The sequence below is a fragment of the Propithecus coquereli genome, unplaced genomic scaffold (assembly GCF_000956105.1).
Source record: "Propithecus coquereli isolate 6110/MARCELLA unplaced genomic scaffold, Pcoq_1.0 Scaffold789, whole genome shotgun sequence".
Lineage (NCBI taxonomy): Eukaryota > Metazoa > Chordata > Mammalia > Primates > Indriidae > Propithecus > Propithecus coquereli.
The window spans coordinates 349,007-362,331 of NW_012154051.1; the positions used below are offsets into that span (position 1 = coordinate 349,007).

Here is a 13,325-nt window from a genome sequence, read left to right on the forward strand (position 1 = left end):
GGGCGCCTTCTCGCGTCCCAGCGCGCCGCGCTCCTCGCCTCCCAAACCGCGCGCCCCCTCGCTGCCGGCGCCGTTAGGGTTAAAAGTTACCTCTCGGTTTCTTCTGCCTGCATCCCCCCCCCCCGGGGCCGGATGATGTAACCCCCCCTCCCCGCCCCCCTCCACCATGTGACACTTTAATTAATAATAGCGCCGTCAGCACAACAAACGCACAACACAAGGAGAAACTTGGTGTCCAGGGGAGGCCCCCGGCGGCTGGAGCGCGGCGGCTGCGGGCGCTGAGGCCGGACGGAGAGGAGGCGAGGGGCGCCCGAGCGCGGGGAGGGAGCGAGGCCAGCGGTCATGTGCCCGTGCCCCCTGCACCGCGGCCGCGGCCCCCCGGCCGTGTGCGCCTGCAGCGCGGGTCGCCTGGGTCTGCGCTCGTCCGCCGCGCAGCTCACAGCCGCCCGGCTCAAGGCGCTCGGCGACGAGCTGCACCAGCGCACCATGTGGCGGCGCCGCGCGCGGAGCCGGAGGGCGCCAGCGCCCGGCGCGCTCACCACCTACTGGCCCTGGCTGTGCGCGGCCGCGCAGGTGGCGGCGCTGGCGGCCTGGCTGCTCGGCAGGCGGAACTTGTAGGAACGCGGGGCTTCTTGGTGGGGCCGGAGCCGAGACCCAGCCGGAGCGAGCAACAGGTACGCGAGCTAGCGAGCGAGAGCCAGGGCGCGGCAGCTGGGCACTGGAGACGCCGGGCTGGCCCGGGAGCGGGCGAGTGGCAAGTTTGGCTTTCTTCTCTTCCCGTCTCCTCCTTCCTCTGCTCCCTTCTCTTGCAAAGATCCTCTTGCAAGGACCTCCCTCCTCCTCTCCTACCTAGTCCTCACCTCTCCTTCCAAGTGTCAGGCCCACCGTTTCTCCTTCTCTCTGACTTCATCGTGCAAGCGCATCCCCCCAGCGCAGTGGCTTTGGCAGGACCTCAGCCTCCATAATCCCCTCCAGCCCCACAAGTAAACACACAATGCAAGTAAAAAATGTGCTTGCTATGACAACGTAGTTATAAGCCACGCCAAATAATTATAAATCTATTGCGGTTTCAAGACAGGGCTCTCGGTCCCCTTCCAAGCCACTTGCCGTTCCTGAGTCACTAACCGTCTCCATCACCTCTGCTCCCAAACCCCTTCTAAGTGTCACTTCTCCAGTTTCTGATCCGCATCCTCTGGAGTCCGGAGCGTATCTCGCGACTTCCTCCCTCTCCAGGTGTCTGGCTGGCCCACTCCTTCTCCCCAAGCCCCGCGCATTTGCAGTTTTCTAACGCCCTGCCAACTTCGCTCCTTCTCCAGCGAGGTGTCCCGTTTAAGGAGCTTGGCCTCCTTGGCCCCAGACGGTTGTCGCCGTGATGAGAAGGAGTGGGCTGAAATACGAGAATCTTACGGAAACTCCAAGGAGAAGTCTTAATGAAGGAGCACTTATTGAGCTCCTTCTGGGTGCTGGGCACTGTTTAGGGAGGGGACGTTTTGAGAGCTTGCTGTTATGCTCCGCACTGCGCACGCGGGGGGAGCATGGAAAGTGGCTATTGAGCTCTTAGTGTATTTGGTATCTGTAGGAAAAAGATGCTAGGCTCTTGCGGTAGAGGAATTATTGAGCACCAGCTGTGCGCCTGGGGCACGCACTGTCCTAGGCGCTTTGGGGGAGCAGAAATGTAAGGATCGTTTTTCCGGGTTTTGGAATAGAGAAGTATCGCTGCAAAGAATGAAGGTGGAGAGAATCAGGCTGAGCCCACCTTAGGTGGGTGTAGGGCCGGAAGATGAAGAACTAAGGTGTCATAGCCAGCCGCGCTCGGTTCGGGACGAGCCCCGCCGTGCGCGCCGCCGCCATCCTGGGAAGCTGGCACGGAGCCCGAAGGCGAGGCCCCAGCGTCTGCGCTCGCGGGGAGAGGCGGCAGCCGGAGCGTGGGGGGCGGCAGCGCCCAGGGAGCTGCGGGGGTGCGCGGGGTGTGAGCCGGGAGCGCAGGCGACAGATGTCGCGTGGGCCCGTGCAGCCCGGGCGCTGGCGAGAAGTGCGCGCTTTGGGGCGCTCTTAGCCAGACTCTCGGGCGCCGGAGGTCCCATCCTTTTCTCCCCGCCTTCTCCCCCTCCTGGAGGAGAGGCCGGGGGCTCCCTCGGCTGGAAGGGGCCAGACTGGGGCCGCCCAATCCCAGGGGCAGGAACAACATTTTGCAGGAGCGCAGGGGACAGAAAAAGGGAGTTGAGCTACAGACTCGAAGCCCAAAGCGGGCAATTTGGGAAAAGGCAGAAAAAGGTGGGAGGAGAGGGAAAGAAAGAAACGGGCGACGAAATGGGGAGGGAAAGGAAGTTCGGGGAGAGTGGAGAAAATGAGAAACTGCAGACCAAGTTGCAAGACAGTTTAAAGTGAAGTAGAAGAAGATACGGGAAGGGAGTGAAATCTAATAGGAATGGGGAGAGGGCTGAGACTCGGCCTCCTCTGGTCTTTGGTCTTAGGTCCGGGCGAGACTGGAAAAGCGCTCCCTGCCCGGGACCAGGCGGTGCAGGAGGTCGGTGCCCCTGCCGGAGGCGGAGGACTGGGGCAGGGCCCGACTGCGTGTGCCTGTGTAGGTGCGTGCCGGGGTCGGATGCTCCCGGGGCCCCGAGGAGGAGGCTGCGGCGGGGCGGGCAGAGTGCGCCCCTCTGCGCCCGAGCGCGGGGTCGGGGGAGTTGGGAAACGGGCCCAGGCGGTGAGCAGGGGGGCACGGCAGGTAATTGTTGGGGTAGAGTTTACTTTCCCCTCCTTACCCTGCTTCTGCCCCAGAGTTAGTTCCCTGCTGCCCCCAGACTCCGGATACCCCTCCCCACGCCTCTGGGTGCTTCTCCCTCCTGCCCTGTCTTTCCCGGATGACCCCGAAGCCACACCCTCGGGGATTCTCCGGCTTCTGGCGCTCTGACCTCAGGATGCCCCACAGGGCTTTCCCGGACACCGGTAGAATTACACGCCACCCCCGTCCTGCGCTCCCATCCCGGGGTTCCCCACGCTCGGGGCTCCCCGCCCCAGCCCGAATGGATTTCTCTCTCTGCAGCCTGCCTCTGATCTCAGAGTACCGGTGCTCGGAGCAGCTGGGGCCTTTCTCGTGCTTTTAGCTTAATTTGGGGAAACCCATCTTTTCCCAGCTCTGGTAAGTTAGGTAGAAGGGAAAGGAAGTCCCCTGGAGAAAGATAATTTGTTGAGTTTCCCCGCCCGAGCGGAGAAATGGGAATGCTCACACCGTACCTTAGGTGTTTTCAGGGAGGCCTGTGTCAGCCACGGAGAGCGGAACCACCACTTTGACTTCTTTTAGGTGCAAGGGCGTGCTTGGCTGTATGCAGGATCGGTCCTTCCAGCCCACTTGTTTTGAGCCCCTACCCTGAGCTGGCAGCACTCTTGTCCGAAATCATCCTTAAAAAAAAAAAAAAGAAACAAAAACCTGAGACTCGGTTTCCCCATATGTAAAATGGGGACAATAACAGTACTTAATGCATAGGTGTTATTAAGGGGGTTAAATGAATTCATATACAGAAAGTTCTAGAACAGTGCTTGGTGCATAAGAAGTGGATATAAATGTGAGCCATGGTGATTATTATTGTGTATTTTAATATCTTTCTTTTCCAAAGTAGTCAACATTTTACCACTGTTATTGCTGGCAGTTCCACACCATTCCTGCCTGCCCCCTCCGGAGGTCAGTGCCAGACCTGTCAGCATAGTAGAAAGGGCCCCAGCCACTTGCTGACAGTGTGACCGTAGGAAAGAACCATCACTTCCCTGAACCTTTATCTGTAAACCGGAGCTCATTCTTCCAGGGCTGCTGGGAGGATCATAAAAGAGCATCTATTTCAAGTGTCCAGTTTGGTGCCTGGCTCTTAGTTCACTCAACAGAGGATGTCATGAAATGGTTAGTGCCATTCTTACTATTTCAAAGGGGAAACCGAGGCAGAGAGTGTCCCCTGAGTCATCCCAATGTCAGACGTGGAATTGGAGTTTCTTTCTTTGAGGGCATGCAGCACCTCCCATGACTTGGGGTGCAAAGGGAAGAGGAGGTACAGAGCTGCAGGCAGAGGGGCTGGCGCACAGTGAATTCCTGCACTGGTGAGATTCCCTTTCCCAGAGAGCCCCAGAGGAGGCTCCTGGGGGGCGGGGGAGGCCGTGGGGGAGGATGATTTAACCAGTCACTGCTCAAAGATGGGGAGAGAGGGAACAAAAGACGCTTTATGGTGAGCGCTGGCTGGCGGAGGGGTGGGAGGGAGGCAGAAGCGTGCCTTGGGAGGGGGCAGGGAGGCAGGATGGAGCTGAGGAATCTGCCTGGGAGGTGGCTGGGGGGTGGGCGGGCAGAATCCTGCCTTGGGACCAGGGGAAGGGAAGAAAGGGGGACTCTGCAGGCCCATGAGGCGGGGTGGTGAGCGGCAAGGAAGATAATGGGGCCAGCAGGAGCCCGCTTTTAATGAATTAATGACAGCCTGGCCCGCCAGCCAGACATGCTAACTGGTTCTTGGCAGGTACTTTGGGGATTAAGTGGTTAAACCTGGAGGCGCATCCCGAAGGCCTCCCGCCCAGCCCGTGGCACCCCTGCCAGAATTACTTTCCGAGCTTGAAAGCTGGGCCTTCTGCTTGGCCAGGGGAGGGAGCCGAGCCCAAGGAGGACAGCTGTTGGGGAGGAACCCCCTGGGAAGGGGCCAGATGTGCAGGACCAGGCAGCCTTCCCGCCACATGGTCGCTGTCTGGAGTCGTTGGCTTGCCTAGTGAGAGGCCAGAGCACAAGTGACTGAGCAGGGGACATAAACACAGCCACACTCGGAGATAATTAAATACACCCCCAGAGGTGGGCTGGGTGCATTTGGCAATCACACAAAGTCAGCTTTTCCGACCTACCTTTGGCGGGTAGGGAGGGGCGGGGCGGGTGCTTTTGTTTCTTCAGTGGTCGTCACCAGTGACCATGTGATGGGATTTCACAGGAATAGCGAGCTAATCCAGTGTCCCTAGCTCCGGCGACTTGCTTGTCACATAGTAGGTGCTCAATAACCACGTGCTGAATTAATGAATCAGAAACTACGCAAGATAGTTACTATTGTTTCCCAAATCCAGATTCTTTCAGTTATTCAACTACAAATTATTGAGTGCCTTCTGTGTGCAGGGCACTGTGAATACAGGAAGGACCAAGACATAAGCCCTTGCTCTCACGGAGCTTAATATTTTAGTGGGAAGAGACAGACAATAAGTAAATAAAGATTGTTCTGGTTACTATTGCTGTACAACAAATTACTCCAACACTTAAGCAGCTTAAAAGAACTACAGTCATTCCTTGGTATCTGTGGGGGTTGGGTCCCTCAAATTCCTGATATAAAATGGTGTAGTACTTGCATATAATCTAAGCACACATTGTCCTGTAAGCTTTAAATCATCTCTAGGTTACTTGTAATACCTAATGCAGGCTGGGTTTGGTGGCTCACACCTGTAATCCTAGTACTTTGGGAGACTGAGGCGGGGGAGGATAACTTGAGGTCAGGGGTTCAAGACCACCCTGAGCAAGAGCGAGACTCCCATCTCTACAAAAAATAGAAAAATTAGCCAGGCGTGGTGGCGCACACCTGTAGTCTCTGCTGCTGGGGGGGCTGAGGCGGGAGGATCTCTTGAGCCCAGGAGTTTGAGGTTGCTGTGAGCTATGATGATGCCACTGCACCCTAATCCCGGCGACAGAGTGAGACCCTGCCTCGAAAAAAAAAAAAAAGAAGACCAGATTGTTTCTAAGCCTTTCCATGGATCTGATTTGGTCATCTGTGCTGTGATTTTTCTGACCACTACCTGGTATTAGCATCATGGGCTCCCTGCCTCAGAGTTGATCACTTTTCCCAAGTGGTGCACTCTTTTCCAACTGGATGAGAACTGTGGAGACCTGATCCCTCTCTGTGTCTTCCCTGACCCATTCTGGGGGAGCCCCATCCCTGGGAAATGCTCTCTAGAAGCCTCCAAGTCTCCTAAGCACACTACTGACGTTGCCAAGTTGACAAAACCACATAGAAAACTAGTTATCCTGCAATCTCACTAGACTTTCAGTCTCTGAGCAGTGATAGGTTCAGTGTTAAACATGATAAATACTGTATTTAGTATTGTTTAAATTGCATCTCCTAGGTAATGTGAAAATGTTGTAAGAGAAGACAGCTTCCTGGATGCCATGTGCTTTAAAAAAAAAAAAAAGTAACAACTCCTTTTGAGAAACAACAGTTTCCACTTCTGAAGTCATATCAATGAAAAGATGCATATGCACTTATAATAATTTTCCTAATTAAGATCTACATTCAGATTTTAAAAGAAAAAAATTATCTCATTACCCATTAATAGTTTGGTATATTTCTTTCCATTTAAAAGAATGCATGGATGGGTACTTTAACAAATGGAATCATTCTAAATATATCATCTGTAACCTGACTTTCTCAGTATATCACAGACTTTTCTCTATGCTTTGTAATATCTTTCTACGACACACTTCTTAGAGGTTGGTTAGTATCGCGTTATTTGGCGATTCCATTATGTGCATTCCCAGCTACTATTATTGGCCATTGAGGTTGTTTCCAACCTGGTGAAGAACATCCTTGTGGATAACTCTTGGTGCACGTCACAGATGATTTTCTTAAAAGTGCCTACCAGGTGGAACTTTGGTATTGAAACGTACAAGCCAGGTGTGGTGGCAGCACAAGCCCGTAGTCTCAGCTACTCAGGAGGCTGAGGCAGGAGGATCACTTGAGCCCAGGAGTTCAAGTCCAGCCTGGGCAACATAGCGAGACCCCCCATTTCTAAAAAAAAAAAAAAAAATGCATGATAACATTCTTATTATAAACGTTGTCTAGAGAGTATAAAATCGTGGTAAAGAGCCACAGACACTGCCGTTGGTTTTCATTTCTCATCCATGTGTCATTCATATCACTGGCCTCTATACATAATGTACTCTTGAGCTGGCTTCGACTGCCCTAAGTTACAGCTGTGTTGCCTGTCTGTGGAATGTTCTTCTTGGACCACACCCCTAGCCAGTGTGTGAGCACATGAGAGTGTGGATGACTCCTAGCATGCCTGTCCCAACTTCAGGGAAAGGCTCCGAGCCTCAGCCATGTCACTAAAGCTTTAGTAAGCTTCCCTTCCTGCGTGGCTATACCTACCACCTTGGGGGCAGGAATCACATTCATCTGATATTCTTGGATCTAGCATGTGGTACTTAATAAACCCTGTAAGATGCTAACATACTGATGATGGAGAAACTTACACAACGTGGCTTTGGGTGGAGGTGGGGTCTCCCAGAAGTGGGGATTGTGTCAGAGTCGCTGGGATAGACTCAAGAAGAGGTTCCATTTTCAAAGAGAACCCACACTTGAAATATTTCAGCCTGTTGGTAGACCATGCATCCTAATTCTTGATTCAGAAAATGTACCACTGGTAACTGTTTATCTTATTCACCAATATTTTATGCCTAGTCACAGCAGCTGGGTGGAAAGTGACACGAATTTTGGAGTAGGCTGACTTTCAGATAAGGTCTCCATCTGCCATTTATCAGTTATGCGACCTTAGGCAGATCCCTTTACCTTCTGAGCCTTAGTTTCCTCATCTGTAGATTTGGAATAATAATAGCATCTGGGCTAGGTGAGCGCCTGTAGTCCCAGCTACTTGGGGAAGTTGAGAGGAGAGGACTCCTTGAGCCCAGGAGTCGGAGGCTGCAATGAGCTAAGATCACCCCACTGCACTCCAGCCTGGGTGACATGGTGAAACTCTGTCTCTAAAAATAATAATAATGATGATAATAACAATAGCACCCGTGTGAAAGAAGCACTGTATATAAAGGGGCTGGCACAGCTTCAGCCCTGTCTACCTATGAGTGACCAGAACTGACTGTCTGATCTCTGTAATGAGCTCCTGTGTAAAGGAAACATGCTATAATCTAATCCAGCACAGTGCAAGACATATCACTGATGTTCAGAAAATGGTGAGGATAGCATGTGATATATGTTACTCTTCTTTGGTGTAAAATTCAGCACATGGGCCCATCTCCATGCCATGGGTGGGAGCCCTAGGGACTTCTTTGAGCCTTTTGCTTAAAGCAGTTGTTAATCCTGTCTCCCCCAATCTGTGATTCACCAACGGGCTGCTTAAGCCACTCCACCAGCGCTGGGAGAACCTCCAGGTGGGGCCCTCTCAGCCTGGGCAACACTGGCCTCGAGGTCCCGTAAGGGTGCAAACCACCAAGTCTGTTTTATCCATGACTGTCTCCCAGCACCTGGGCATGGTGGCTGGCACAGAGAGGGCATTCGCTAACTGCTGAATGGATGAATGAATAAATGAATGAGTGAATGGGGGAGAGGACTCACGGAATTTGTGGATGCCCAGAAATTAGACCAATAGAATTAGCCGATTTCATACCCCTGCGTCCCCCTACTTTAGAGAGAAGCCATAGTTTGCATCCAATTCTCAAAAGATCTGTGAGCCAAGAAGGTCACAGTTTTACAAACATAGCCCAAACTAGACAGGACTTAAAGACCACCTAACCCATTTCTCTCAATGCACAGATGGGGAAACTGAGGCCCAGAGATCGTTACTGAGGGTTAAGAAGGGGCCAGCTTAAATGCCAGGTTACTCTAAGAGTATCTGAGTATCTAAGCAAAGGTTGAAAACAGGAGATCTCCCAGCTGAGTTTGGTCTGTAGTTGAGTTTTGTTTGACTTGCATGTTGTTTTACCCCAACACTTAAAAATCAGGCATTTTAGCCAGGTGTGGTGGCACGTGCCTATAGTCCCAGCTACTTGCGAGGCTGAGGTGGGAGGATCACTTGAACCCAGGAGTTCGAGACCAGCTTGGGCAACACAGTGAGAACCCCATCTCAAAAAAAAAAAAAAGAGAAGAAAAAACCAGGCATTTTCATATAGAAGCCTGAATTTCCAGTTTTTCTTGAAAAGTGGAAAGATCTAACAACACTGAGCTTATATTCCCCTGTGGCAGCAACAGACTGGAGATGTAGGCCAGAAACCCCTTTAGGTGGGACACAAACTCTCCAGTGACACCAGCCCCTCCTGGGCACACTTTACTGGGCTCAGTGTGTTTCAGTTCGTGACCCCTGATTTAGGGGACCCCCCCGTGCCAGACTTCCCTCAATGCACACACACACACTCCCACACACGTATCTTATTTTAAATACATGAGCTCATACTGTTCATGCTGTTCTGTAACCTGCTTCCCCGCCCCCCCCCCACTAAAAATAGATTGTTGAGATCTTCCCATGTCAACACAGAAAGGTTGTCACCATCCTTTTCAATGGCTGCGTGGTGTTCTGTTGCTTGGATTGGACCATGATTTCCTTATTTGTTCACCTCCCTCAGGGGCATTGACATGGTCTCCCATTTTCTGATAGTGTATAAACAAGGTTGTCTTGAACATTCTTGTTTGGGCAACTTTGCAAACAGAAAGTGAAGTTGCTAGAGGTGAAATTGTTGGGTCAAAGACTGTGCGTATGGTAACACGTGATGTGTGTGCGCAAGATTGTTTTTGTAGGTTCTGCTCATTGTATTTGGTGTCGATTCTGTGCTGAGCTATTTCTTCCCCACTCCCAGTGCTTGTACCCTTCTGAAAGTCACGTTAGTTGGACATCCAAGGCCCACATTCATATTGGGTAGGAGCTATGAGTTCTTGGGTCTCTCTGCATAAACTTTGGGTAATCAATACATATTCACTGATAGGAGAGGCTGGGCCAAGGGGAGCAAATACTAATACTTCTTCCAGAGGCTGTCGAATGGCCTCTTCCTTTCTCACACACCCAAAACCTAGCCTTCTGCTTTTTCAGTTTCCTAAACTGGCCAGCTACACGGATGGAGATTTAAGTGACAACACAGACCACAGCAATCTCTTCCCTCTAGGAGGGTTCTGTGTGGAGAACTTTTCCTCCAAGTCTCAGGCACTAGGACCGCTGGTACCATCTCAACTCCTTGGTCAAAATCAACCTGCTGGAACCAAAGATGGAAGAGCTGAGAAGCTGCCATCTTTATTCCCTTGTCGCTTATTCACTGTCACTCAACAGATACTGAAATGAGCACCTACTGTGTGCCGGGCATTGTGCTGGGCTCTGGGGACATAATGGTAGGGAAAGGAAAAAAAAAGCTAGGGTGTCTGTCGATGCACAGAAAATATTCTGGGAGGCTACGCTAGCAGCTGTTAACGCCAGCTGCCTCTGGGAAGGGGAGCAGGGCTTCGCGGTGGAGTGGAAGGGGCTTACCTTTGATTTTTATAGTCTTCTCTGTTGTTTGAATTTTAACTTATCACTTGTGCACGAAAGAAGAGCAAAAAAGAGGAATTTTTAAAAATTAAAAATTGGGGTCTCTTAGGAGGAAATCCAAGAGTCCCAGCTATTCTCAGAGACGTCGGGAAAAGGGGAACAAGCCCCCCACCCCATCTAATGCTGCAGTGGGGTTCGAAGTTTGCAGCTTTTGCCTTCTCTGCCCACAGCAGCCCACCCTGCAGCCCAGGGAGGCTGGACTGTCGGGACCCCTCTGCCCACCTGCCGCTCCACACCGTGGGTGATAAGTGGAAACAGGGACGTCTTTTCAAAGGCGTGTCATGGATCTCTTCACTTGTGAGCTTTGGTTGTGAGTCAGCATCTGAGAAAGTTCTTTATGAGCCAGGTTTGAGGGAACACACGCCAGGGCAGGGCAGTGGCTCGTAGCGGTGGTGAACTTGATGTCTTTAAAATACTTTTAAAAAATTGTACAAGTGCTACTTGCTGCTCATTAAAAAAATAAATGTATAATATAAAATAAATGATACCGAAGTAAAGCATATAAAGTAAAGCACTGCATGTGTTCTTAATCTCGGTCTGCAAATCCACTCCCCCGGGGTGGGTAGTGTCTCCTGTTGGTCAAACCCAGCAGGAAGCCAGAGGTCAAGGGACATGTTGGTACAGTTCATACAAGTCAACATCTCAGACGTTCTCTAACCCGGAAGTAATGAAGTGCTCTCCCTCCCACTTTCTCTCCTCCCCTTGGTTTGTATTACCCACAGGGTATTTCTTATACCACCTGCTTCACGTTACTGCGGGAAACGTTTCCAGTCTCCTCTGCTAACTTGTAACCATGAAATCCATTCACCCTTTCAAGGTCAATGGTTTTTTAGTATCTTCATAGAGTTGTGCAACCATCTCTACAATCCATTTGGGAATATTTTCATCTCCCTACAAGAAACTCTGTACTCATTTCCCCAGTTCCTCCCATTCCCCCCAGCCCTAGGCAGCCACCATTCTACTTTCTGTCCCTAAAGGTTTGTCTCTTGTGCACATTTCATATAAATGGAATCATACCGTCGTTGGCCTTTGAGGTCTCGCTTCTTTCACTTAGCAAAATATCTTCAAGGTTTATCCATGTTGTAGCAAGTATCAGTGCTTCATTCCTGTCGATGGCCACATAATATTCCATTGTTTGGATACACTGCATTTGGTTGAGGGACATTTGGGTGGTTGCCACTTTTGTTCTATTATAGATAATGCTGCCACGGACATTTGTGTACGAGTTTTGGGTGTTATGTTTTCAGTGCTCTTGGGTATGTGCTGTTTTTTCTTACCTGCCTGGGGTGTCTCGTCTTCTCATCCTGGCTAGTTCCCTGGCACCCTTCAGTACTTTGCAGGGTCTGCCGCTTTCTCTGAGGAGCCTTCTTTGTCTCCCCATCTCCCTCGTGAACTGCCTGTCCCCTGGGCTCCCCTAGCCCACGTTTCCCCAGATTGCTCTTTGCATGAGACATTTCTTCCCGTCCCCCTCTGTTGGCTCTGAGCCCCTCAACGGCAAGAATTATGTCATTGGGTCTGTAGCACCCAGTATGGTACTTGGCATGTTTGGGAATGAATGAATGAATGAATGGATGAATGGATGAATGAATGAATGAAAGGGAGCAGAGACTGTCCTACAACTCTGCTTTGAATCTGGACTTAGGATGAAGGTCCTGTTCCTAATTTGGAGGAGCAAAAAGGTAGTGTGGCTCTAGATTCTTTTTTTTTTAAATCCCAGAAGATGCCTAAGTAAATATCTAGGTTTGAAAACAGAGCGAGAGGTGTGTGTATGTATGTGCAAATGTCTATTTAGGGAAGGCTGCTACACAGACAGAGCTGCTGGTGGGGGGAGGAGCACCGAGACTAGCTTTTGGGGACCTTTCCTCCAAAACCACAGCTTTGCATCCAGCAGCTCTCCCTCCCTCCCGCTCCTCCTTCCCCTCCCCCTCCCGACATGGGGGGCGCTGGCTGTGCAGAGGCTCACTGCACTGACGTCACCCCCAGCAGCTGTCTGCACTGACCGAAATACAAATCTCTATTTCTGCAGGTTGGTGAAAACCCTGTGTCCTTGGAGAAAGCTGGTTCCCGTTTCCCAGAGGGGGAGCCCAGAGCTTGAAAGGCCGCGGTTGGCACTTCGAGAAGGAAGTGGAGACTAAAGACGGCGGCGGCGCCTGGAGCAATAGCAGAAACACAGAGTGGGACTGGGGAAGCCCTTTGGAAACCCAGCTGCAGAAACAGACACCCCAGTGCTATTTACATACAGATTTAGCTATATATATTTAAAAAAAAGTAATTGTGCGATATAACTAAATGAGTTTATTCTAGGCATATAAAATTAGCACGATACTTGAAAATCAAACACTGTAATATCGTAAGAGTCTGAGGAAGAAAAACCACATGATCATATCAATTGATGCACTAACATTTGAAAAATTTAACACCCGTTCCTCTTAAAAAATTTCAGAAAACTAGGAATACACGTTAACTTTCTTAACTTAATAGAGACCATCTACAAAAATCCTATAGCTAACATACTCAATGGTGAAAGACTGAATACTCTCCCACTAAATTGGTTACAAGGAAAGAATGTCCTCTCTCACCACTCATTCAACATAGTATTGGAAGTTCTAGCCAGCACAATAAGGCAAGAAATGGGGGAAAAATCATATAGATTGAAAAGGAAGAAATAAAACTGTCTCTATTTGCAGATGACATAATTGTCTCCATAAAAAATTCCAAGGAATCTGCAAAAAATTCCTGAAATAAATGAGGGAATTCAGCATGATCATAGGATATAAGATAAAACATATGAATTTAATTGTATCTAAATACCAGCAATTAACATGTGGACACAAATTATAATGCTATTTATAATCACTAAAAAGTGAAATGCTTTGATATAAATCTAACAAAGCATGTATATTACTTGTGTACTGAGAACTACAAAATACTGATGAAAGAAATCAAAGCAGATCTAAATATATGTATTGGACAGCTCAAAACATAAAGATGTCAGTTATCCCCAAACTGATATACAGGTTTAA

The 13,325-nt window shown here is 50.1% G+C and overlaps 1 protein-coding gene across 1 annotated transcript; it reads left to right on the forward strand.

Moving 5' to 3' along the window:
* Positions 1-226: 226 nt before the first annotated feature.
* On the forward strand, positions 227-12,560 carry HRK (harakiri, BCL2 interacting protein). The gene is made up of 2 exons (XM_012662897.1): positions 227-674; positions 12,329-12,560. Exon 1 carries the CDS (start codon positions 343-345, stop codon positions 616-618), a length of 276 nt encoding a protein of 91 aa, XP_012518351.1. The 5' UTR covers positions 227-342; the 3' UTR covers positions 619-674; positions 12,329-12,560.
* Positions 12,561-13,325: the final 765 nt, after the last annotated feature.